This window comes from Girardinichthys multiradiatus, chromosome 2 (genome assembly GCF_021462225.1).
Source record: "Girardinichthys multiradiatus isolate DD_20200921_A chromosome 2, DD_fGirMul_XY1, whole genome shotgun sequence".
Lineage (NCBI taxonomy): Eukaryota > Metazoa > Chordata > Actinopteri > Cyprinodontiformes > Goodeidae > Girardinichthys > Girardinichthys multiradiatus.
In genome coordinates this window covers 44,374,400-44,401,326 of record NC_061795.1, presented here as the reverse complement: position 1 = coordinate 44,401,326, position 26,927 = coordinate 44,374,400, and the positions used below count along the sequence as shown (strand labels likewise).

Genomic DNA, 26,927 nt, shown 5'->3' with positions numbered 1-26,927 from the left:
ATCCTCACCTCCTCCATCACCATCTGGTACGCCGCTGCTACAGCCAAGGATAAGGGCAGGCTGCAGCGTGTCATTCGGTCTGCTGAGAAGGTGATTGGCTGCAGTCTACTGTCGCTCCAGGAACTGTACACCTCCAGGACCCTGAAGCGGGCAGGGAAGATTCTGGCTGATCCCTCCCACCCCGGTCACAGACCCTTTGAAACTCTCCCCTCTGGCAGGAGGCTGCGGTCCATCCGGACCAAAACCTCACGCCACAAGAACAGTTTTTTCCCATCTGCCACCAGCCTGGTTAACAAAGCCCGGAAACCACCCTGACACTCTCCCTTTCCCCCACACCCACCCTTTTTTGCTGACAGGACACCTGTAACCTGCAACTCTATGCGTTACATTAACGCTCAGCATAGACTCCTGCTTTACTTGCACAATGATCATCTGCACTGTTGTACCGCTCTCGCACCCAATACTGCTTTACATTTACTCTCACTCACTTAAAACTGTGCACATATATTTATATTATATTGTAGATATGTTTATACTGTTTAATTTGTATTGTATTGCACCGACTACGCCAAAACAAATTCTTTGTATGTCCAAAAACGTACTTGGCAATAAAGCTTTTCTGATTCTGATTCACGTTTTCAAAAAGAGGAACAGCAGGTGTGATAATATGCATCAGAACAGTTATTTGTGCTAAAAATATATATTTTTCCAACTGAATAGATGTTCTCACAACAAAATTTGGACTTTTCTAGATCCTAAAGAGTGAGAATATGCTACTGCAATAAATGAGACATTAATTTCAAGGCTTTTTCTACAAATTTGTTTTGGGGGGGACTTCCAGGTAATTAAAGAATTACCTATATACCTATTTTTCCATATAGGGAGGCAGATCCTTTAGTTATCAGGCTCCTCTCCTGTGGAACCAGCTCCCATTTTTATTCTGTGAGGCAGACACCCTGTCTACTTTTAAGGCTAGGTTTAAAACTTTCTTTTTAGGTAAAGCTTGTAGTTAAAGTGGCTTAGGTTTTCCTGAGCTATCTCTGTAGTTGTGCTGAGATAGCTGTTCCTCACTATGCTACTTTCTCCTACTACTCCCCATTATTGTATTATCTGCAATAACTGCTGCCTGCCATTACCTTTAGGATCTGTTTTTTGCTTACAGCTGAAAATACATCTGGCCAGTTCCAGTACTTGTGTTTTTGTAAAAAAAAAAAAAAAGAATTACAGTTTGTAAAGTTTGTAAACTGCCACTTTAGAAAAAAAATAGGTATGATAAATACGTTTATCACTCTTAAATCTTTTTGGCTAAATCAAAAATGTTTCTTCACATTTAAATGTGTTGCGTTTCTTTTTTAAATTACTCCTGTCCCTTTTTACCTTTCATCCTTATGTTTACATAAACGACATTGTAATAGAGATTTTTAGAGATGCCACAATAAAATAGTTTTTTCTAATCAGGTCTGTTGGAATATTTTATTAAACTTTTTTTGAACACTCCAAAAAACTTACAGGGTGTAAAAAAAAAAAAAGAAGGCACTTATTTTACATCACCTCCTTTAAATAGCTTTCTTTTCTTCTTATTTACAGAATATTTACATGTTTCTCTCTCTGACAGCGGAGGTGATGGTAAGCAGATACAAGCAGAAACTAAATCTCAAGTTTTACTTTCATTTTACCTGGAGTTAAATGGAACAAAATGCAATTATACTTCTGTTGTTTATAATCTAGTACCAGATGTATAAGAAAACAATACACAAAAACAAAAAAAGTAATTAAATCTACAAAGAAATCTAGAAAGATCTTTGTTTATCAGAATAAATTGATTAAATATGGCTGGAAACTGCTGTTCTTCACTCAAAATAAACCAACTAAATGCTCAAATGGCTTCATCACATAATAATAATAATAATAATTTAAAAAAAAAGATGTTTTAAGCTAACAGCTAACCCAGGCCAAAACGAACAAAGCAGCTCTGCTGGACGAGGTTATTTATGACGCTTTCTTTTACAGAAAAACTAGATCTGCAGTTCCTAGGTGGAGGTGTTAGTCACTCAGTGATTAAAATAATCAATAAAAGACATAAAATAGGTTGCTGTTTTGTGCCTCTGAGAACATTTTCTGGTTAGAACAAACAGAACAGTCTGCGAAACTGAACACAAACAAGAATGTTCAGATCGATTCAGAGAAAAAAAAAAATCGGTATATTTCTTAAAACATTTAGCAGAACGGCTGCTCTCAAAAATCCACATGTCCTCACAATCTTCTCACTGATGGAGACCAAACGCAGCTGATCGTGAGTGAGGGGTCACCGGTTTATCTGCATGTTACCATGGTGATAATGTCAGTGGGAGGAGCTGCGGTCATTGGCGATATCCTGCAGGCGGCGCAGCAGAGTTGTGTGGTTGTCGGGACAAACCCGTTTAGGGGAGGTCTCCTCATCTAGGGGAATGCTGCGCTTCCTGGTGGGAGTCTCTCCGGTCCGGATCATGCTGTTGATTTCCTGGAGACGCTGCAGGTACACACGGAAACGGGACAAACACACATTTGAGATGAAGGACTGAGCAGTGAATCTGCATCATGTGACTCCATGAGGGTCTCTGCAGGGTCTTACATGTGGAGGGCTGGTGCAGATATAGTAAGAAAGCCGATCCCGGGGGGTCGGCGAGGGGGAGGAGCTTGTCTTGTGAGGCGAGATGTAAATGGAGTGTTTGCTGGAGAGCAGCATCCGACGAGGAGAGCCCGTCCTTAAGGTGGGGTAGGGACATAGAGGGGGGGTCTCCGTCTACAGACAACATACAAGATTAACACATCATCACTTTAAGATTTGGAGCCATGGCACGTTGTGTTTCATAGCGGTAGAGGGGCCTCAGTCCTCAACGCAGCTGTCCTGGGTTCGAGTCCCGACCCGGAGACCTCTCCTGCATGTTTTCCTCCTTTCTTCCTGTCTGCTTACTCTGAAAAAATAAAAGGTAACTAATGCCACAAAACAAAAATAAGGAGGTTTGGAGCCAGCAGCACAGGTGAGACACAGGTCAGGTCACAGAGCTTGCTGCACTGCACTGCACGAGTCTGAGTGCAGGACTGCACAAAAAAGGCAGCAAGAAGCCTATCTGATCAAGAAGTCAATCAAGGACAGAACGAAATCCAGCATGTAAGTAAGAAGACTGGTGCAGCGTTATTTTCTCAGATGAATCCTCCTTCTGATTGGGACATTTGTGGTGCCAACAGCTAACCATCCTCCTGATCCAAACCATGTGGGGAGTTTATTCCCCTTCCAAGAACTCTTCCAATTATATAGAGTGAGACCAAATATCCTCCCAATGAAGTGGCTCAAAGATTGGAAAATTAAAATTGTGGACTTGTGGTCAGAAAAATGCCCAGATCTTACCCCCACTGAGAACCTGTGGTCTCAAAAATCAAGTGGAAAAACAGAAGCCAAACTGGGATCAACTTTAACCACCAGAAGACAAGAATAGGTAAGTGATCAGGATTTGTTGATATCCAGCAAGTCAGAGAGAATTAGGAAGAAGATGGACCAACACTGGAAATGGTCACCCTGAGAAAACAATCTTGTAGATTTTGAAAACAAAAAACATATGAGGTGGATGAAATGTTTGAACTGCTCTACGGTAACCTGTGGATGATTGGAAAAAGATTTTAAAACAATGTTAAACCTAAAAGACAATGTTTGTGTCACTGTAGAAACTTCTGGCCAAGATGGTTCTGTAGATGTTCTCAGGAATCTCCAGATGACCACAATCTAAACACCGACATCCAACAGTTATCACTGACAAAACAAGAAATATTCAAAACTTTTTGAAACATTGAGAAATGTGATGTGATCCAAACATGGTGTTAGAATATTGCTAAAACCCACAGTTAGGCACCTATTTTAAACCATTTTAATTCCAAAAACATCTTAATGATTTGTATCTTTCTACAGCAGCGTCAATGTCTTCCTATAAAACCTGTGAGTGAACATGTACCCCTGTAGACGGCGAGCTTGGCGAGTATCTCAGAGCGAAGTTTCTCATGTGCTTAATGTAGACGTTGTTGTAGAAGAGGATCAGATCTCCTCGCTCGTCCTCACCCTCACCCACAGAGGAGGAGATTCTGTTGGAGGCGCTGGCGGGCATGGAGAGGGTGCTGCCGGACTTGGGTGTCGGCAAGGTGCTGTTGGAGCGGACAGGAAGTGGGCTGATATCTCCACCTGCTGCCAAAACGTCAGAGGGACACTAAGTTAGGCCGGATTCAAATTAAAGCACAATTTCATTGGTTTTATGGTGTCAGAATGTTCATCTGCTAAAAAATAAAAAAAATCCTAGCTAAAAGAGCTGTAAGATTATACTTCTGACTGGTAAACAGTCAAAACAATCTGACTGTTGGATCAGAGGATAAACTGAAATGCAGACAGCATTCTTTCAGCTGTGTATAGTAGCTCCATGACCGCAGGTTCACATGAGTTTATGATGCATTAAATATATTCAGGCAAAGTACCAAAAGCAGTGAGTCAAATAATGTAATTTGCTTTTTTTCCAAAGAGAGCTGCAATTCTGGACTGACAAAACCTATAGTTGAAAATTAAAGAAATATCAGAAATTTTATTTAAAACATTTCAATGTGGCAGAGGGTAAATGAAAAAGAGTGAATATGATCAGAACCATAAATCATTTAGCTTTAGAAAATTATTCATGCAGAGAAGATGGGAATCAGAAGCTCAGAGCAGAAGTGGAAGGACAGCAGAAAACACTTTTTATGTTAAAAAACAAAGATATCTTTCCATCAAAACAATGAGGTTAAAAAAAGAAATAATCAGTCTACAACAAACAGACCCAGAAACAAAAGAAGAATCTGTTTCTGTTAACTGATTTGTCTTCATTCTAACTGAAAATTAAATCCCCTCAGCAGTGAGAATTAATTCTGACATGAAGACGTCACTAAAGGACCTTTAACAAGAGCAGATACTTGTAGGAACTTTGTATGTTAGAGCAATAAGAGAATAAACTGAAATATGAATTCATGAATCAATTTAAGAAGAGAATCTCCTCAATCCTGCCATCATGTATTCCCTGATGGAAACAGAGGCTGGGGACTCGGGGTTAGACTCTTTCATCACCCAGTCTGATGTCACCGAGGTGGGTAAAGAGCTCTGAGTATCTCAAGTCTCTGGATGTTGTGGGGCTGTCATGGTTGACACGCCTCTTCAACATTGCGTGGCGGTCGGGGTCAGTGCCTCTGGACTGGCAGACTAGGGTGGTGGTCCCCCTTCATAAGAAGGGTCACCGGAGGGTGTGTTCCAACTACAGGGGGATCACACTCCTCAGTCTCCCTGGTAAGGCCTACGCCAGGGTATTGGAGAGGAGAGTCCGGCCGATAGTCGAACCTCAGCTTCAGGAGGAACAGTGTGGTTTTCGTTCCGGCCGTGGAACACTGGACCAGCTCTATACCCTCTATAGGGTACTCGAGGGTTCATGGGAGTTTGCCCAACCGGTCCACATGTGTTTTGTGGACCTGGAGAAAGCATTCGACTGTGTCCCTTGTGATGCCCTGTCCGGTCTCTGTACAAGTGGAGCAGGAGTTGGTTCGCATGCGGCCTTGTCGGACTGTTCCGGTCGCATGTGCACTCAGCAGGGGCCTTTACGTCCTGTTCATAACTTATGCATTTTGACGCCAGCAGGGTGGGTTCGGGTTTGGGGCCAGTGGATTTTCGTCCTTTCTTTTTGCAGATGACATGGTCCGGCCTGGCCCCCCTCTCGCCAAGATCTACAGCATGCGCTGGGTGGTTGCAGCAGGCAGAATGTGAAGCGGGCAGCAGGATGAAAATCAGCTCCTCCAAGTCCGAGGGACCATGGTTCTCGGACCGAAAAAGGGTGGCTTGTCTCTTCGGTTGGAGGAAGTTCCAGGCCTCAAGTGGAGGAGTTTAAGTATCTCGGGTCTGTTCACGAGTGAGGGAAGAATGGAGCAGGAGATCGACAGACGGATCGGTGCGGCTGCCACAGTAATGGGGGCACTGTGCCGGTCCGTTGTGGTGAAGAGAGAGCTGAGCCGAAAAGCAAAGCTCTCGATTTACCGGTCGGTCTACGTTCCTACCCTCACCTATGGCCATGAACTTTGGGTCATGACTGAAAGAACGAGATCCCGGATACAAGCGGCTGAAATGAGCTTCCTCCGTAGGGTGACCAGGCACTCCCTTAGAGATAGGGTGAGGAGCTCGGCCATCCAGGAGGGGCTCGTAGTAGAGCCGCCGCTCCTCCACATCGAGAGGAGCCATTTGAGGTGGCTCGGGCATCTATACCGGATGCCTCGTGGACGCCTTCCTTGGGAGGTGTTCCAGGCACGTCCCACTGGGAGGAGGCCCAGGGGACGGCCCAGGACACGCTGGAGGGACTATGTCTCTCGGCTGGCCTGGGAACACCTTGGGCTCCCCCCGGAGGAGCTGGAGGAGGTGTCTGGGGAGAGGGACGTCTCTGCTGAGTCTGCTGCCCCTGCGACCCGGTCCGGGATAAAGCGGAAGACGACGAGTACGAGAATTAAAACAGACAACAGACTGGTCTGTGTCCTACCTGGATCCTGGCTGCTATCAGCTGCTGAGCTCTGTTTGTTCGGGTCACTGGTAACGGAGGCTTGACTTCTCCCTGAAATCAACACGCTCCTGTATACCTAAAACGCACACACATAGGAGTCAGTGCGTATAAAAGCAGCTCCAGCTGCTGATCAGTTGTTTTCTCAGAGTGTGGACGTAAATGCAAGCTTGGTGTGGAATTACGACTCAGGCCTTGGGCTCTTACATCGCTGCTGGCCTGAGGCTGAGAACGGTAACACTTCATGATGTTCTGGAAGGACCTGTCTTCTTTGGTCACCTGATAGAAACAAATCGTTACTTCACGTTTGTCCACAAGATCACACATCAACCCTGGAAGTAAACATCAAGGGCTGGATGAAGACTTTTGCATCAAGAAAAATACTCGAAAATTCCCTGCCACAGTCTGCTAAAGCAAAACATGCAACTGGCTTCAGTTTCCTCTTTCCAGCTATTTCAATGCAGAGTTCTCAGCCAGTCATCACTAATCTGTGCAGAAGAACCACAGTGACTCTGTTATCTGTACACATCAGCATGTAAGACACTAATAAGCTCTAGTAGGTTCTTCTTATTTTGAATCAAGCTGCAAAAAATACATAAAAAGCTCAAACTAGAAATATAATTACATATCACAGTTTCCAAATGAAGAACCAGTCACTGATTCGGATTTGATTTTTTTTTGGACCCTAATTATCTTCAGAAAATCCATTCAAAATCTGTTCAGGTCTTTACATTTTGTTTCTGTGAAATTTATTTAGGACAGATCACCTTATTTCTAACCAAATGTCAAACGTCTAACATGTGAAGACTTTCATTTATGTGTGTTAACCTTATAGACACACCTTTGCCACGACATAAACAGCACACATGAGCAGCTGGTCCATGTGACGGTCCTTTATCATGTTGGTGCAGTGAACCACAGAATATTCGAAACACGTCCAGATCCTCCTCCTCAATTCTGATGAGATGTCCAGTTTGGCACAGAGGTCCCTGAGACGAACGCTGGCCATGTGATACACCTGAGAGATGACATGTGACTCAGTCGGCATGACAGTAACCAGTAAGCAAGTGCAGACAGGGGAGACTCACCTTCCTGAAGAACAGAGACAGAGAGCCTTTCCTAAGCGAGCTGCTAGCTGGTTTGGCGGCTGGTCTGGTGATGGGTGATTGGATGGCGAGGGTGCCAGTCAGAGTCTGTGCAGAGAGTGACTGCAGTGTGGCTCCACCCATCTGTACAGGGATCAAAGTGATGCTTCCACTCTCATTGGCTATCCCTGCAAAGAGGTCAAAGGTCAGTGGTCAGGTATTTCAACCTGGCATAGGTAAAGTCATTTCTCTCAGTCCCTAACCCTGCAAAGGTATGGTCATCGTCTGCCCATTGTTGGTGGTGACGGTGAACACAGTCTGTCCTGCTGGGATGGCAGTGACGATGTTCGCCTGAGCCGTTTTTGGGATGCTGGTCTGTGGAGCGCTGGAGCTGGTGGAGGTGACACTGGTCTCACCTTCCACTGGGTCAACAAACAGACGGCGACGAAAGCCACCAGTGGGAGGGGAGCTGTACCTGTCCTGCAGGCTGGTGGGGGAGGGAGACACACCTGTAGGAGGGTGAGGGGCCAATTAGTTTACACACTGAGGTCCTGATGGATGGATGGATGGATTCTGAGAGTATCTGTGGAACAGAAAACAACAGAAACGGTCACCTTTGACGATGCTGTTGGTTCTCAGATCAGGTCCGGACTTGACAGGTGTGAGGGGAATGCTCCCTGTGTTGGTTTCCTCATTTTGTTCCAGATACTGAGGAGGCATCACCTGAAACATAAATTGATAGCTAATTAAAACACCATGGAGGAATTATTTGTCTGTCTAGTAAAAGATGACTGCGCAGCTAACGTTTCTGTCTTGCCGTTTACTGACCTCCTGACATGAAGGCACTTTGGCTGATTGGAGGCTTTGCCACAGTGGGGAGTCGCTGGTCCAAGCCAGACTTTCCAGAACTTGCTCTTCCACCTGGTTCAGGTGCTTCACCACCTCCCGAAACAGACCCTGCTCTGAACGCACCAAGACCTCGATCACCTACACACAGATAGATATAATTAAAATAATATAGTAATTAAAGTATTGTCTTTATATTTAACTTTCAGCATGCTGGTTTGTTTTGATCCATCTTAAGCTTAACCATTATTGTGGAAAATTCATATTTAACAAAGGAAGAGACTGATAATCGTCACTCATTCAGCTTAATTGAAGTGTGAATACTTTCATTAGGTAATCAGATCATAAACAAGGCACTTAAAATACCACATTTATAAAACAACCGCTTTTTAATACGTAGAGTAAGTTTTGCTTTTTTTTCTTCTACAATTTATAGGTTTTCCAAAAAGGTAAGCAAACATGAATACAGTAAAATTTGTATAATACTATAATATCTTAGGATAAATAGGTTAAATAAACCAGTGGTAAGCTAAGACAAGTTATAAGCAAGGCAGAATAAAATTAACTCAAGACAAAACTCCATTAAGATAAGACAAGCTAAATGCTTCAGATGAGCTATGCTAAGATAAAATAAGTCCAGGTTTTATCTCAATTATGCTAATGTAGCCGGGTGTAGAAAGCGAGAGTAAGCATGTTGCGTGCAACAACAGCTGTTACAGGAGCTGGTCGAGCTGCTATTAAAGTGTCTGTAACATCGAATTTTCATTATAAATCCAATTACATTTATAGAAAGGAAACACTGATAAAATATTTTAAAAAGTAAATTCATGCTACTGAAATGATCGGTTGTTGTGATAGATGGTCATAAATTTAACTAAAAAGGCATTTCCAGACCACTCCTTTATGATTTTGTTATGCTCTTTTATGACGTCGGAGGGGAACCCCTGCAGGTAAACTGACTGCTGCTGCAATGGCAGCAACACAAACAGCAGCGTAGAATCAGATGTTTCTGTAGATATTTTTCAGTCAGCTTTCAGCAGATGGCAGAGCACAAGTGCTGCGGCGTGCTGACAGCCATCTAATTTCACCAGAGTCTATTTTTGCCGGATGTCAGAACACGGCCGGAGTCAATATGCATGAATCATACCACACCACCAGGAAACAGAACCAGCACAACATCTGGATTTTCTAAATAATTCACTAAAGATGGACTAGAATTCGCTATATTAATAGATACACACAAATTTATATATACACTTGTATATATTAGCAGTTAACATTAGATCAATTAGATCAGTTACTGGGTTAACTAAGATATTATAAACTGAGTAATTAAAAATTAAATGCACCACATTCGGCAACAAATGAACTCAGTGAACTCACCCATTGTAGAACAAAACACATATAATAATATCTGGATGCATAAAACGAAAAATGAAGCAGTTGAACTGGTTTAACTTTCACAGAATTAGTTGTTTTGGACTTGCTACCACATTTATCACTGGCTTTTATTGCACAATCTGTGTATGGTTCTTGGAGCTCCTTCGGGCTTCGCAGCAGGCCAGAACGGACCGGAGCAGATACAGTGCTGGGTTACAGTAAATATGGCATTGAGTGAAACAACCGGAGTCGAAGTGAGCAGCACGGAGCAGCAGCAACAGACACTAGAGATGATTCAAGATCTGAAGATACTACCCGGTGGGTCATTTTTTTACGTCATATTAGTATCTTTAGAGAAACATTTATGATAGGCACCAGCTCCCCCGCGACCCACTATGGAATAAGCGGTAGAAAATGACTGACTGATCTTATTTTAATAATAATAATTTCAAACTATTATGAATTAACAATAAAAATAATAATTTCTGATTTTGAATTATTAACAATAACTGCCGATATCTAAATGTATGTTGCAACAAGGAAGTGTTCTTAGCTGCTGAGTCTTGATCCGTTTACCAACAGCAACAACAGCCTTTTTTTTGGCGATCTTTTCACATAAGATGCTCTGGACATCGCAGCTATAGACTCTGCATCAACATTCTCCGTCTGTCAGATATCCTGACATCTGACGTAATTTCTCTGGTGAATTCAGAGGTTTCTTGTTCGAAGCAGTTTTCTGAATAGTCCTCCGATCACACCTGGCTGTTCTTTGTGGGACCAGCCCATCTGTCCCTCCTCAGTTTTCCAGCTCTGATCCAGGCAGCTCTGATCCTCTTCGCTGCAGGAAAGTAGTGCAGACTAATGGCTGCTGTCGTAGTATTGCTGCCACCACCGGCAATGCACCGTTTCACCATATTAATGCGGTTTTTAACGCAACTTGTCTTCTATCCGAACCGTTTATCATTGACGCTCACACAATAAATGACTGGAGACTTCCCCTTTGAAGTAATTTCTGGGCGACTTTGGACTTGCAAAATTTAACATTGAAATATTCTTTGAAATATGCTTATTTTGTGTCTCAATTATCTTTTATCACGTCTTTAATCCTAATATAATGTCAATGACTGCCCAATTCCTTCAATGTCTAGATGTTTTCAATTTCTGCATTTGTGGGAAAAGCATGTCACAGGCACTTTGAGGTTACAGACTGAGTAGAAGAAGCACTGAGCGCGCTGCCTTGGACTGGGCTGATCCTTGCTGTGAAGAAGGTTTGGTTCATTGTAGGAAACATTACTAGTGTTGTTTTACTTAAGAAGAGGACCCAAATGCAAATGAACCAATCTTTTATGAACGAACAGAACAACAAAATGCACTGGGTTGAGAACACAGGGAGGAGCTGCTGCTGAGAGAGGGAGAAATCACTTTTTAGGAAAGTGGAGCTACATTGTCAACAAAGGTTTGTCCAAAGTAAGATGTTCAAGAATTCATTGGTGACCTTTAGTTTATGTTTTCAGATATACTTATAAGTTGTTTTGTTAATTTATTGTTGTAATATGTGAACACAGACTTTCAGGCTGAGTTTGTCTACTCATTTTGGACACATATCAGTTTGGGCGACGGTAGCGACAGTTGTAGAGGTTTGTCCTGTAACCGGTGGGTTGCCGGTTCGAACCTCCGCTCAGTCTGTCTCAGTCGTGTCCTTGGGCAAGACACTTCAACCTTCTTAACTCCTGATGGTGGTCAGAGGGCTTGGTGGCGCCTGTGTATGGCAGCCTCACTTCTCTCAGTCTGCCCCAAGGCAGCTGTGGCTTCAATGTAGCTCACCACTGTCAGCGTGAATGTGTGTATGAATGGGGGGATGACTGATTGTACTGTAAAGGGTTTTGGGGTGTTTTGGGACTTGATAAAGTGCTATACAAGTGCCGGCCATTTACCATATGAAACTAAAGCAGTCAATAACAGGGAAACTGAATGAGGTAAGAATTGCATGAACTGATAATGATGAAGAGGGAGAGATAATCACCTGGTTAAATGTGCATCTCTTCAGCTGTATTAGCTTGTAGCTCCAAGTAACAACAGAGGGGTTTCTTTGCTAAATATAGCAATTTTGACCTTTCATCAGCTGAGTAAACTGGTCAAAGAATTCAAGAAACGTTAATATTTATGACTATATTAGGATTATCCTAGTTTCTCATCTAAACATAACCAACTTCTAAAGGGTATCTGAAACAAAATATAATGTTTTTGGAGAGGATTGTGATTATATTATGTCTCTGTTTCAGAAAAGTGAAAGACTGATAGAAGAAGGGAGAGTAAAGTAGAAAGACAGAAAAAAGGAATGAAGGAGCAGAGAATAATTGGAAGAGTTAAAGAGAGAGGAGGAAAATAGACTGATAGAAAGAAAAGTAAAGCTAGAGGAGAGAAAGAAAGAGTGTTAGAAAAAGGAAGAGGAGAAAGAAGACAGATATTACTACTACTATTACTTTATTAATTTTATTACTCTTAGGAAATGCTAACAACAGTGTGGATATACATTTTCCTGCTATTACACTTGATTTTTGTTGTTTAATCATAGATATTTTAAAATAACTGTACCAATGTTTCCATTATATCTTGATAACATTTAATTCTTTGCATAGCCAAGTGGGAAATGTTTAGATTTTAGAAATCTGGACACCTTAATCTAGGTTATGCTAATATATGTTAACATCAGATTTTAGCTAAGGTATGCCAACATAAAATATTGTCAGATTTTAAGTAGTTTTTAGTAATTTCTACAGTATGTTAAAATAAGCTAGGTTCAGCATCAGCTACCTTATGTGAAATAATCTAAATTTAGTTTTCAGATAAAGTAAGGTCAGCTTTCAGCTCATTTATGGCCATCTAGCCAATCCTTTAGTTTTTAGCATTTGTTCTTTTTTAACAATTGTTCTTCATTTGTTTTACATGTTGGTACCTTATAGAAATGATAAGCAGGGAGTTGGAAGATGTTGATCACATTGGGGAAGTCTCCTGGAGGTCTGTAGGAGAAAGTGACGATCTCCAAGCAGCAGGCCAGCAGAGAGCGGTGAAAGATGTCTTGCTCAAGAATACACTACAGCACACACAGGTAAAGACAGTTAACTCCAGTCTTTCACACGTTTATTCTTTTTCCAGTCAAAGAAGAAACAAGAAGAACTGAATATTCCTAATTTCTTTATATCTGGCTTCCAGCAAGCAGGTGCAGCTACACAGAAACGTGAGTGTGAATATAGCAAAAAAAAAAAAAACTAAAATCACTCAGAAAGTCTGGAGGAGTATTTATTTATACCACTTTAAACATTTGAACAAGTAAAACACAACCAATGAGGGATGGATTAAGAAATGTGCACAATAAATAAGGTTCTTGAAGATTTTTCACAGGTCATTTTACAAGTTGGTTAAAATAAGCCACTGTCAGGTTTTAAACACCTCACTGAACTATTCTATGCAATAATCGCTCTGTCTTCAGTGCAGGCTGTAAATCTAGGGTGTCAATCTGTTGTCAGTCTTTCTCAAACTAGGAGGAATGATCAGATTAGCTCTGTACTCACGGACAGGTCAGTATCTCCCAGGATCATCTTCTCTCTCTCTATGATGGACTCCAGGATCCTGTAGTAGAGAGCCTCTGCCAGGTGGAAATACTTTACTGCCAACTCTGTTGGGAAAACTTTATTAATACAAACAGGCAGACGAAGACAGCAGATCAGTTGTTGACTGATGAGAACTTGTGTTTCCACCTTTTTCCATCACTTTGCTGTCAGCTCCACTGTCTTCATAATGCTGTGAATAGATGTCAAACATCTCCTTCAGGCGCTGGCTGATAACACCGCTGGGGTCTCTGGCACAGCCCCTAGGGTTAAAATACACAGGGGGAACGTTTTTGTGATTACACCAGAAATTCAATGAAACACACGTCAACCTAAAAATATTGGGATTCAAGTATTCAACACAAGAACAAAACCTACCTTCTAAAAGAGCTCTGTTAGAGCTTCATTAAGCTCCTGTAAATACCTCAGCCTTTTTTTCACAGAGTCAAAGTACAGCAGCGTAAATTCCCAGGTAATTCTTTCCACAAGTATTAGGACCACTCTCCACAGAAAACAAAATCTACACAAGTGGAAAACATTTTAAACTGTTACCAGACTTCCCAAGAATAAACGTCCTACAAATTTACCCTTAGGTCAGGGAAAGGACAAAAACCCCGGAGCTTCGTCTCAGGAGGAAGGGTCTTTACTCTAAAAAAACCAATATGGCATGACATAGGTTTGCAAAGCTGCATCTGAATGAACCACAAATCTTCTTGTCTGGTGAACAGAGGAGGTCAGAGATGTCTAACCATAATGCACAGCTCCATTGTGGATAAAACTAAACACAGCACCATAGCATAAACACCTCATACTAAGTAAGAGGGTACCTGACTGATGATCTGGGCTTGCAATGTCCATATCTCAACCTGATTGAAATGCTTTGGTGGGAACCTCTCAGAGAGCTGTGCAGAAATAAATATCTGCAAACCTCAATGAACTGAGGCAACACTGGAAAGAAGAGTGGGTTAAAATCCTTGCACAGCGATGCACTTCTGGGAGTTGTTGCTGCCAAGTAGTTTTACTTACTTTCATCACGACTGTGTGTGTTGTAATGCAGTTTAACAGAACCGCAATATTTGCTGAGGTAACATGCACACAAAGCAGGCGTGAACTTGTCTTGGATCAAATTCAGGTCTCCTTAAACATACCTCAAAGTTTCTGTCAGCTTAGCACTCGGCCCATGTTTGGTCCCTGACAGCAGAGTGTGAAGACGTCCCAAGCTCTTCATGGCGGATGAGAGCGGAGATGACAGTCTGACCTCCTGGATGTACCTCCTCCCCGTCAGAGGAGTGGAGACCTTCAGAGCCAAGGCCTGGTGTGAGCAAAGATGGCGTATTTATCATTTTTGCAAGAGAAGAAAAGAGGAAACAGAATAAGCGAGGGTGAGTCCTACAGGGATGTTTGTGCTCAGTCTGTAGGTGGTGCTGTCCTGGTTCTCCATCCCTTCACAGAGGCAGGGACCAGGGGTCCCGATATTCTCATTCGCCCCTTCTCCAGTGAAGATCCTCTCATCCAGACTCCCTGTAGCCAGAACATGTTCCTCATAGAGGCGACTGAGCGACAGGCTGAGGAAGGGATCAGTGATAACACACATTATTCAGACGTCTGATTAACGTACAGTACTTTGACCTCTGTTTGACGACACTCACAAACTGTCTCCAAAATTCATAGGGTCCAGAAAACCAGTCAGACTGTCTTCCTTTCCCCTGAGAATCTGTGCAGAAAAGAAGAAAACTGAATTTCAGATTCACAAAAACATACAGCAGGATTTCCTGTTGTTCCTCTAGGAAATATCCAAACTGCAGCATGACAGAAATTCCTCAATCATACAGGCACATCTCAACAAATCATCGAAAATATCAAGCTTTCAGCAATATCACCGAACAGTTAATTTATTTCAGTAATTCAATTCAAAAATTAAAACACATCACATTCATTCATTCATTTGTTAAGGTTCTGGCTTACAGATAATAATAAAAACAAAGTTCAGTTTGTCAGAAAGCTGAAAATGACAAAATTAATGAAAAAAAGATTTTTGATACAGAAATGTGGGTCTAGTGAAAAATGCTGTATATTCATGTGGCTCTGCTGAGGTGTAATGGAAGCCCAGGTTGCTATGATAACGGCCTTCAGGTCATCTGCATTGTTGGGTCTGGTATTTCTCATCTTCCTCTTTAAAATGCTCCATATATTCTCTTCAGGTCAGGCTAGTTTGCTGGCCAATCAAGCACAGGTTCACCATGGTGATGGAACCAGGTTTTGGCACCTTTGGCAGTGTGGGCCAGTACCAAGATCTGCTGAAAATGAAATGAGCATCTCCATAAAGCTTGTCAGCAGAAGGAGGAGGAGTCACAGCTGATTGCCCGTGGAATAACCTGTTGAACAATACCACCTAATACCACCGCCATGGTGGGCTGGTATTCACCGGACAACACTTAACAGACTGAATTATTATTTAATAAAATGGTAAAATATTATTAAATATTAAATAATAGAATCATAATAATAATTACAACAAGGGGTTGTCAATGATTGCCGCTAGACAACTGACAAGTTAGCATCATTGTGTGGGTCAGAAAATACCACTTTTGCATTAAACATAGTTTTTTATTGGTCTTGGTTACTCTTTTAACTTTTTCCATTACCTGTAAGCCATAATAATCAAAATGAAACAAAAGACAAATCTGTGTTTAAAGTATCAATATAATACAGATTTCAGTTCTGAAATGAATTTCTCATTTCAGTTAAGTTTTTTTTTTAGATATTTAAATGTATTTGTGTTTGTAAGCAGAGCTTTAAACTGGACAAGGAGTGACAGGTAATATGCTGTTTTGGAGTTACTAAAGTAATTTCAATAGACATCTCCATCCTTAAAATTCACTCTTGGCTGCTAATTTCTCTGTTTCCTTTCAGCAAGACTGAAAACATTTAACACGTGTTTTTCTACAAGATCCATTCTCACAACATTTCATCAAAAGTAATAACTGGAAACAACGGGCTGAAACATTTTCAATTCCATATTAAAGTGTATTTTTGTCTTTTTCGCAGCAAGTTCCCTTTTCTCTAAGGGAAGATTATACACTAAATAAAGTGCCTCTGCTTTGGCATTTTTTTATTTCAGAATATGTTCTGTGGATGAAGTTGAGTGGATCGGAGCACATTTCCAAACAACGGTCACAGAGATTATTGTTGCAGGACGTTTTCATGAAGTCTCGTTAAACACTTTCTAAGGTAGAACAAAAGAAACACCATGAGCCTGGAGTGAAAGGAGGTGGGACCTACCCGCTTGTGGAACAGCTTCCGGATGAATGGTTTCCAAAAATGCTCTTTGACTCCTTTAGCCTCTAACACCAGGCCATCATGCAGCTCACACAGCTGCTGGATGAAACAGAAATGACCTGCAGACGGTCTGTAATCCTTATTGTTGAAATCCTCAGGAAGACCTGAAGGATGCAGGAAACAGAGAAAGCTCAGAGGAGACTGAAATGACCAGCACATGATAAAGTTTTTGTTAGGATCACCTCTGAATGGTCTGTTTCATTGTTTGTTAGCCACTTAAGTCTGATCTTTTACTCATTCAGGTAGAAAACGCTGCTAAATGGATGAGCCGTACAACAGACACCGTAGGAAAGAGCTTCAGGCTACTTGTTACAGGCAGCCTGTCACAAACACAATATTTATTCTCATTTCTTCAGTTGAATCTCTAAAGAATACCAAAGATAACACTGTTAGATAGAAAATTTATATTATAGCTCATAACACATTCCCGGACATGTTTGGATGTGAGTTTAGGACCATTCTCCTGATGGAAGAAACAGGTCCAAAAAAGGTTCAACCCACTGGTCAGTTTGTTGTCACCAAGTGTTGTAGGACTAATTGTGCCTGTCCTTCAGCATGAAATTGTTTTTCCTACAAAGGGTGGAGCAGTTTCCACACTGAAGATTCAGACACACATTAAACGCTGGGTTCAGAGACAGAGGTGGGTCTGCCGGCTACAGGAAACACAGGAGTCAACGGGAAGTGGGGACAGAGCTGATAGACTAAGCTGCAGGGTTTCTGTGAGTCGGTCGGCTCAAATCCTTTCACTTTTTGACATATTTATGTGTTAAACACGGACCGATAAGCAGACTTCCTTTGCCGAAGCAAAGATTTAGGTTTATGAGCCTTCAAACTCATATTTCTCAACTCAGAGAGCAAAATGTTCTGACTCTGAGAACAATAATAGTTTTAGTCTGAAAACAGCCAAATGCTCAGTCAAATATTCACATGAACTCAATAATAAGAATCAGCTAAATGTCTGGACATACTGTACCTTCCAGATGCATTTCAAATGAGTCAATGTTACCACATCTGGAAACCCATTTCCAGAGTCATTTTGTCAAGAACCCCCTGTGAGGACCCCCTGCTGTTGGGTTAGGGGTTAGGAGTAAGTTGTGAATTGAGTTTAGGTTAGGTTTAGGGTGAGGGTTAGACCATATAACTGAATAAAAAATTAATGGAAGTCAATGCAAAGCCCCCATAAGGACAAAAAAGCCCAAGTGTGTGTGTATTAGCAACTTTATGAATAAGATTACAGACAAATCCTCGAAATCTTTTACCATAGGTGTGTCTCTGCCCAAGGAAGAATCCATTACATTTTTGTGCTGATCCGGATGCAGGATTTGTATTACAGGATTCTTCACCATGTTGGGATAGGGCCATTTTTTAAATTTTTGCATCCACAAAAGCAAAGCACAAAGGCTTGACATAAATTAAGGTAAAACATAATCACATGGTCTATTGGGTGGCAACGTTTCTTGCTGATCGCAGCAGAATTCTGGATCTGGGGATGAAAAATGTAGAAAAATATGGGGCCAGTAGAAAATCTGTTCGTGTAAGATAACAAACAGCTAGAGATGTACAACTAACACTCAGTTGTAGCTGATGCTCTACTGGTTCGGTGAGGTGTTAACAGATTTGTTACTTTTGAACTAGTAGTGATTTAATTGTGAATCCAAGTGCTAGTAGTATGTTCTCACACTCAAAGAAATCAGATTTAAAAACACTGGAAAGTGAAGAATTTAGCCTTTTTTGTTCTTTCACTGAATTGGAGTGGCTGACTTTGCCAAGGATGACATCAGACCGTACGTTGGGTGGAGGAGGTATTTTACTGTCTTGTTTAATGAATAGAATAACTTATTTTTGTGTCCTAACTGACCAAAAACTGAAACAAAGTTAGATTTTTTATAGGTTGTTTTTAGACAAAAGAAAGTCATTTTATGCAACAAAGCATGATGTTTCTCCTACGAAAACAGCAAATTTCGATATTCCTAGAATACGTTTATTAGTTTGTAAATATATCGTTTTTTCTCAATATTGTTTTGCAGCACTATAAGCCTTTATTTTTTCATTTTTTGATAGTAGGGAGACAGGAAAGAGGGGCAAAGAGAGAGGGAGATATTCGGCAAAGATCGCCAAGTCGGGTACTCAAACCCAGGACAGCCACACCAAGGACGATATCCTCTGCACATGGTCGCGCGGTTCACCCCTACACCACCAGCGCCGCATCTATGTCTACCTTACCTTGAACATTGAATTATCCTGGTGAGAAATCATAATTTTTTTAAATTATCACAGGTGTACCTCAGTTCTTGGCCCACTGTTTAGATTAAATGATTCGTGTCCTTATGCAAAGTTGCAAGTGTATGCTGATGATATAGTTATATAGTTGGTAAAAACACGAGTCTCAACACAGCCATTAAAATATTTAGTCTTCTGCAGTATAGTTTGAAAGTCTGTGTCTTATATTAAATGTGTCAATTTGCTTTTCTTTAAGAGTCATGCTGAATATTTATTTAAAGTTGTAAAAAATATTAGGATATTAAACAAAGTTTTAACAATGGCTATTGTCCCCTGCTGAGATGACTGATTTCACTGAGCTTTCAGCCAAAATTTCTCCTTTATGTACATTACCTTTAAAGTCAGGGTTGAGCAGGTCTTTCCTGGCATTGCACATTAGCGCGTTAGTAAGGACAAGGTCGAAGGCACACAGCAGCAGGTGGTAAGAGTTCACCAGGTCGTCACTGATCATGGGGAAGTTCCCTGCGCAGGAAACAAGCAACAACACGACCAAATATGAGGGAAAAATCATGTCTGCAGGCAAAGTTGGCACGGATGACCATCTCAGAAACACTGCCAAGACTGAATGGACACGCTCAGACTCATCTCTGGAGAGAAATAAGAGAAATGGGAAGGCAGTTTCCACTCCAGATTTTAGTTTCAACATTACAGCATAACTGCAAATGCCCAGACTGTCTGTGCAGTTCTGTAAAGCACATTTCCAAACTGCAGATTAAACAGGACTTCCTTTACCTTTAGCGTGGACAAACAGCACCCAGCAAAAGTTAAAGACTTCGCTCACAGTGCATGGATGGCGTCTGTAAAAAACAGAAATATGAGATAATTAAATGTAAAACTGGAACAAGTCTGAAAATCTTCTCTGTAATACCTTCAGGGTTACTGATGGAGGCAAAAAACAGTTTGTTACAAAGTTATCAGCATAAAAACATTTCAATGTTAATTTAATGAGCTAAAAAAATCATAGAGAAAAATCATAGTTTAAACATTCCTTCATTACTCAAGCCAGAATTCCCTCATCCTTCACCTAATCTAAAACAATACAGGCAGTGGCTTGAAGCTTAACCGTCAGCCTGTTCTGAATCAAACTGTCCATCAATGCAGCCACAGAAGCTTGGAGCTGATTGAGTAAAACACTGTAAATCAATCTAAGAAACAAACTGCCTTTCTTCCTTTTTCGAATATATGCAGACGTTTTTTCGGGGACAAGTTCTTACTTGTCACTGGCGTAATAGACTTTGTAAGTCTATTAGGCCAATGAGTTTTGGTGCAGCGATGTTGTTTTAAATGACAGGTTGAAAGACAAAATTAAGAGCTGAAATATAATGGGAGTGAATTCAAGTTTGGGTGTGCGTTATCTGCACTCTGAGCTGATCTGACAGAAAAGTCCTTCCCTTCTCCTTTCGCTGTCTTAACACTTGATAGTTTTAAAAAACACTCATGATCCACAGGTGCTTGGATTTTCATTTGTGTTTTTCTTTTTATGAATTGAATATTGTTACCATATTTGTTCATTTCTTTGTATTTTGTTTATTTTTCTGTTTTATTCTTTGTGCATTTAGATTTATTTCTCTTTGTTCAATGTTGGTTTTTCCCCTTGGTTAGATGTATCTGTTCAGCTCTCTCTGTATTAATCAGACTCCCTGCTTGCCTTCTGCCTCAGCTGCTCCACATTTTCCCCTGATTAACTCACCTGCATTCAATGTCATTATCCACACTTCCCTCAGTATTTAAGCTTACTGGTTGCCATTGATCTTTAGTGGATCCTCACGATACTCTGAGCTTTGTATCCTGTTTTTCTAGTGCTACATCTGTAACGTTTCCATTTTTAGTATTAAAATCTTCACCAAGCTCATCTCAAGTTATTGTCTGTTTTATTTAAGCTCCAACCCCACAAAACCTGACAGAAAGACCTTACATTTTAAACAGGCTTTTAGATAGATATGGTAATACTACTTTCAATTTACTCTCCTTTATTGTTTTGTGTTGTTTTAATGTTTTAACTTAAAAAGCACATTGTAAAGAGTCAGTCATTTTCTACTGCTTATTCCATAGTGGGTCGCAGGGGAGCTGGTGCCTATCTCCAGCAGTCTATGGGTGGGAGGTGGGGTACACCCTGGACAAGTTGCCAGTCCATCGCAGGGCAACACAACAAACAACCAAGCACACACTCATTCACACACCTAAGGGCAATTTAGAGTGACCAATTAACCTAACAGGCATGTCTTTGGACTGTGGGGGGAAGCCAGAGTACCTGGTGAGAACGCACACATGCACAGGGAGAACATGCAAACTCCATGCAGAAAGACCCCTGGCCGGGAATTGAACCCAGGACCTTCTTGCTGCAAGGCAACAGTGCTACCAACTGCGCCACCATACAGCCACATTGTAAAGAACTATATAAATACAATTTACTTACTATAGCAGTGAGAGACAAACTGGGTGAAAGTACACCAAAATACCTGTGTTTTGATTTATAAACTGTACATGTAGAGATAAAAACTCTAGGCATGAAAGTGAGCCGGTTAAACTTTGAATAGCATTTCTGCTTGTACGTTCGGCTAAACTGTAGAGCTCAAAACAAGGCTGGATTTTCCCACTCCCTTCACCCAGATTCTATTATTATATACAAGGAATTTCTTTAGTTTCTGGCAAATTTTAGAAAAAATGTTTGACACACGACTGCTAAAAATCACTGTTCCTGAATGAGTTGCAAATTTCATGTATATTTCAGCTTGTCTCATAAAGGAGAATAAAGCTAAAACTTAAGTTCTGCAGCTACATGTCTGACTGTAACTCTGATGACGCAGTGACAGTAACAGAGGAGAGGTCAGAGGTTACAGGGTCCCACCTCTGTTTGCGGCTGCGGTGAACCCGAGGCGGCTCCTCTGATGGTGCCTTGAAGATGGATTTGAAGATGGGGACGTACTTCTTGAAGATGACGGCTGACACGGTGAAGTTCCGCTCCAACCTGTCTGTACTCTGACGAAAGTCCTGGGGCAGGTTGGTCATATCCTGCCACTTCCTCAGCTTGCTGAAGAACTCGATCAGACTGGAGGAGAATCACTCGGATCAGATCACAGCAGCTGCCTCTATGCTCTGATTTATTAGTCAGACACCAAACTCACACAAACACACCAACCTCATTTCTGAGCAGCGGAGGATCCTGGTCAGAGAGACGTAGTTCCCCTCAGCCGTACCTTTCCCCACCGTCGGCACTGAAGACCTGCAAGCCACGTACAGAGCACACCCCAACCAGTGCAGCTCGTTGCCCTGCACCAGAGAGGGAGTATTGATTTACTGATTATCATCACTGTTAAAAGCTCCGTAAAACCAGAAGTGTGGGCAGGATTTTTATTTTTGTTAAGCTAGAACCCAAAATAGACACCAGCTTAAAACTGTGCCAAACCGACATATGTAAGTGGACCGGTTTTTAATCAGAACATGGTCTAAATGTAAAAACCTGTTCTATATCTTTTGTTTCAGTCCAGATGTGACTGGTGAAAGTATTGAAGATGGCCTAATCCAACTGATCACTACTCTCATTAATGTCAAACTATGGTTTTCTTTACTTTATACATGCCTCCTTGGTTCTTTCTGTCCAGATGATCAAGTACTTCATGCAGGTTTTAGATGTAGACCTGATCTAGTCTGATCTTCTAAAGTTTTACTAGTGTGAGAGCAGCTGGGAAGTTTGAACAGGGATGTGTCTCCACAGCAGGAGCTGAAGTTGTCCAGTTTCTGTTGAATGCTGATTTCAGAAGATAAGTTCGGTTTTCCAGGAGCTTTTAACATCTCATTCACGTCCTCCTAACCCTGTGAGTCAGAACCTTTAGATACAAACCTATGGTGCAGCACACAGACAGACACAGACAGTGCAATAGAAGCCATATGAGCTCAAGACTGTCTGTCAGCGTCGCCCCCATATTTACCTTTTATTGGAACTATAGGTCTGCTGTCTTGTTCGGTCCCTCTTGAAAAAGATATTTTATTCTTTATGAGGTTATTTTACCTGGTTAAAAAAAGGTCAGATAAAAATAAATTGTGACATTACTGTAGCAAAACAGGAAAGCCCATACATATTAGATAGTAAATTAAAAAAAAATTATAAATACGAAATCTCAAACAAAACTAGGGGAGGGCATACCAACAGATGTCATGTTTATAATTACATCAATAATCCTATATTCAGTCAGTCAGTCAGTCATTTTCTACCGCTTATTCCATAGTGGGTCGCGGGGGGAGCTGGTGTCTATCTCCAGCAGTCTATGGGCGAGAGGCAGGGTACATCCTATATTATTATATATATTATTATATCAATAATCCTATTATTATTTGTAATAATAATATTAATAACAATTAGAGGACATGTTACTATTATTAAAATTTGTAAATATCAGTTTCAAAGGTGAATTAAGGTTAGTTTAACAGCATTTTAAGCACACTGTGTTTCGTATTGGTTGGACTGTTTGGTGTACAGATCTAAATTATTTTTTCTTAAGTGTAACGGGTATAACAAATACTTCAATTATTGTAGTGAAATTCCTGCTAAAATAGGTGTTATGGTTGTCCTGTGATGGGTGGTTTTTAGCACCCCCTACTGGTAGGCTATAAATGTAACAGGAAACCCGAAATTCTCCTACACTGTTTAACTTCCTGTTGTGATGTCTATGCCAGTAGAGGAGCTAACCACATCATGTTTGTGCTCTGAACCACACATTTTCAGTAAAATACCTCATCATCCAACCTATTGGTCTTTGAGAGTGTTTATGAAGGGACGGGTAAGCAACTGTTACATAAGTATAACCATGATTTGCACTAAGGTGAAGATACATTGTTGTGCATAAAAATCTAAGCTTCTCGAACATAAACTTTGGAACTTTACAGTCTTGGAAAACCCAGGTTCCAGCAAATTTGTTACTGGTTTCTAAGGTGGACCTGCCACTCACAATATGGCGGACCCACTGACAGCCCCTGCAACCCAGGGGTGGTGGTCTGCGGGCCGAAAACGGTTCACCTGCTCTGCGTCTGAGTGCTTACCTCCAGAGTAAAGTTCCTGCTCATGCTCTCGTAGCTCCTCCATGCCTCGGTACTCGCCTCTTCGTCCATGTTCAGGGCTCGGCACAGATCATCGAACCTGGTTCGGGCTTTCTGTATTACGTCCTCTTCGTCGCTCATTTTTAAAGCTCTGCGGACAAACTGAGCGGCTTAAGCGTAGAGACGATGCCGAGTGCAGACTGAGGCGCTGTTTTCGGGGCTGTTTGCCTGAATAGATGCGTTATTACGGAGCTCCGTGACTTCACGGTGTGGCCATTTAAATGTCCTCTTACACAAACAGAAGCCCAGACGCTGCTGGCGTACAGCCCGCAGCTACATAGCAGGGGACGTCACATCTGTGCGCATGTCGATTGAAGAATAGCATGAACAGCGTATCTCACCCCAGCCCACTAAAAGTACGTAGAAAAGCCGACTACTACTACTACTTCCGGTTATTTTTGTTTTCTCTGACGGCTGTTCTTCCGGAAGTCCATTACAAAATTGTAAATGTTTTGTTCTTAACGCATGAAGTCATCAATATTATATATTTATTACATGTTCATTGACACTCATATGGCAGCTCTGGCTTCAGCTCTATTTACGGCTGAGTTTAAACACTAAAATACCTACTTCTGTATATAAAACTGTATATATATGAAAAACAACACCAGAAACACGGTTCCTCCCGTTATTCCACCAAAAAATCACGCTATGGGTTGGATTTATTTAGTTTCAATTTTCTGATGGCCACTCTCGTTTCAGTGCCTCATTCTGTCTTTACCCCCTTAAAGAGAAAATAAAGTGAGAAAGAAATGGCTCAATCTGAGTTATTTGTCAGCCCAGACCTAGGTTGATTTACCAGGTTGGATTGTGGGACTGACCCAGCATACTAAATTAAGTTTTTAACCTGAAGAATTGGCTAAAGTGGAAGATTAAAGCTAACACACAGTGGGATCAAAAATTAAGCCGTTCATAATAACGGAACTATTAATGCAATGGTTAAAATGAAGGATCAATGAAAGATCATTTTACATCAGGAAAAAAGGTGAAGGTGCTCCCTTCAGGTCTGCCTCAAACTCTGGATTTACTGCTCCATCTACGTTAAAACCCTCATCTATGGTCCTGAGATATGACAAGATCCTGGAGAGAAGCAGCTCAAATTAGCTTTCTGTCGGGTAGTTGTATCCAAACATTTTGTCACGTAGTCCAAAATGATCAAGTCTAAATTACTCGTGGGGCAAAAAATATAACAAAAAAATAGAATTAAAAAAATATATTTTGACTGTTTTACCTACTCAACAAGAAACTAAGCAAGCAATATTTTAATTAAACAATCAGTCACATCTTTTAGGAAAGCAGTGTGTAAATATTGTAGATCCAGATGGTTTTGCAAGTTTGCCATTTCATTAAGAACTGGATTTGGGTCTTACTTTGAAAACACTTTCTATATTTAGCTAAACTTTGCTAAATAAATTAATTTAAAGTAGACTGGGGTTCACCCAAGTAAATCTTTAATGTTTGATGAGGCCTTTTCATTTTGAAACAGCCATCATTTACGTTGATGTAAAGGAGAATTTGAGATAAGAATTCTTTGCTGAAATTGCTAGCATGAATAAAGCAGAGCTGTGGAGAGCTTTGACAAATACCCAACATTTTTGTAATATAGGAAAACGTTTATAATCATAAGTTAGTAAATGCAAAGCCATACAATAATGGCAAAGTTTAAAATACTTTTGTTACTGAATCGCCAGACTGACAAAATAAGCTTTAACTATGAGTTCTGTCCCATCGTTTCTAACAGGAAAAAACTATTCAGTATTGATTCAATACAAAGACAGTAATAAATAACAAAAAAAAGAAAATTGTGGAAAACAAAATCCATGACAGGAGCACCAGCTGTCCCCAGAGCAGTGGCGCATCACCTTCACAGGATGACAGAACCTAAATCAGAACAAAAAGCAGGAATACTGAGGGGCTTTGAAATGCATTTATAAAACAGATCTAACTCTGCAGAAACATCAGCAGAGACCAACCTGTTCTTTCGGCCTTTTAAGGCCAGAAGAACTTAAAGTTATTCTGGAGAAATGTTCAGCTGCAGAAAACTAAAGACTCCTTCTGAAAAATCTTCTTAAAAATGGATCCTCACAAACACTTGCTGGTTTATGAAATAAAAACATCCAACTGGTCTCACTTAATAAAAAAGCTTAACAGAAACTGGTTGCCTTTTACAAAAAAATGAGAAGAGTAAACCGTCTTAGAAATAAAAATAATAAAAATAAAAACAAAATTATAAAACAACAAGTAAGAAATTAAACCGATGTTCTCTTAATTTGCTGGAGCTGCAGCTGGAAATTCAGTCTTTTACTGCAGGATGGTGAGCAAGTTGTAGGCGATGGTGCTTGGGATCTCCTCTGCAGTGTCGTATGTGTCTCCTCCATATGACTCCATCTCTGGCTGGATCGGGCAGGATCCACAAGGTGCCATGTTGAAGCCCCACTCGGGCAGGAAGGCATCTCCTCTCTGCTCACAGATGTTGCGAAGGATGCAGCAGGCGGCCACCACCCGCGGCATCACGGACACATTGATGTCGCTCTTCTTCAGCAGACACCTCCAGCGTCCCTTCAGCTGCATTAAGGCCGTGTTGACCGCAGAGCGCATCGAGGCCAGTGTGAAGGTGAAGCGCTGCTGCTCTGGGAATAGCCGGTGTTCCTCGTTGTAGTCCTTCATCAGCCAGGGCTTCAGATGAAATGAGGCGTCACCAATCAGGTGGACGG

The 26,927-nt window shown here is 41.2% G+C and overlaps 1 protein-coding gene and 1 long non-coding RNA gene across 2 annotated transcripts; one reads left to right on the top strand and one right to left on the bottom strand.

The window, feature by feature from the left end:
* Positions 1–1,459: 1,459 nt before the first annotated feature.
* Positions 1,460–24,471, bottom strand: rbl2 (retinoblastoma-like 2 (p130)). Its single transcript, XM_047349065.1, has 22 exons — positions 24,157–24,471; positions 22,259–22,389; positions 21,968–22,168; positions 19,852–19,916; positions 19,453–19,581; positions 16,783–16,943; positions 15,150–15,214; positions 14,894–15,065; positions 14,649–14,812; positions 13,651–13,763; positions 13,465–13,568; positions 12,849–12,986; positions 8,495–8,653; positions 8,281–8,389; positions 7,930–8,175; positions 7,670–7,854; positions 7,423–7,599; positions 6,789–6,860; positions 6,564–6,660; positions 3,987–4,213; positions 2,612–2,782; positions 1,460–2,509 (listed from the first exon to the last, which is right to left on the bottom strand). Exons 1-22 carry the CDS (start codon positions 24,292–24,294, stop codon positions 2,342–2,344), a joined length of 3,192 nt encoding a protein of 1,063 aa, XP_047205021.1. The 5' UTR covers positions 24,295–24,471; the 3' UTR covers positions 1,460–2,341.
* Positions 2,769–19,441, top strand: LOC124857702. The gene is made up of 3 exons (XR_007035658.1): positions 2,769–3,476; positions 12,856–13,001; positions 18,901–19,441. It is a non-coding gene; the product is annotated as an uncharacterized LOC124857702 (long non-coding RNA).
* Positions 24,472–26,927: the final 2,456 nt, after the last annotated feature.

What these genes read in the sequence shown, in the direction of transcription:
- rbl2 (XM_047349065.1), bottom strand. Translation starts at nt 24,294, where the DNA reads ATGAGCGACGAAGAGGACGTAATACAGAAAGCCCGAACCAGGTTCGAT. An exon ending in GCTCAACCCTGACTTTAAAG is followed by an intron (nt 16,944 to 19,452) that starts GTAATGTACATA and finishes TGCATCCTTCAG; the next exon opens with GTCTTCCTGAGGATTTCAAC. An exon ending in TGATAGCAGCCAGGATCCAG is followed by an intron (nt 4,214 to 6,563) that starts GTAGGACACAGA and finishes ACGTTTTGGCAG; the next exon opens with CAGGTGGAGATATCAGCCCA.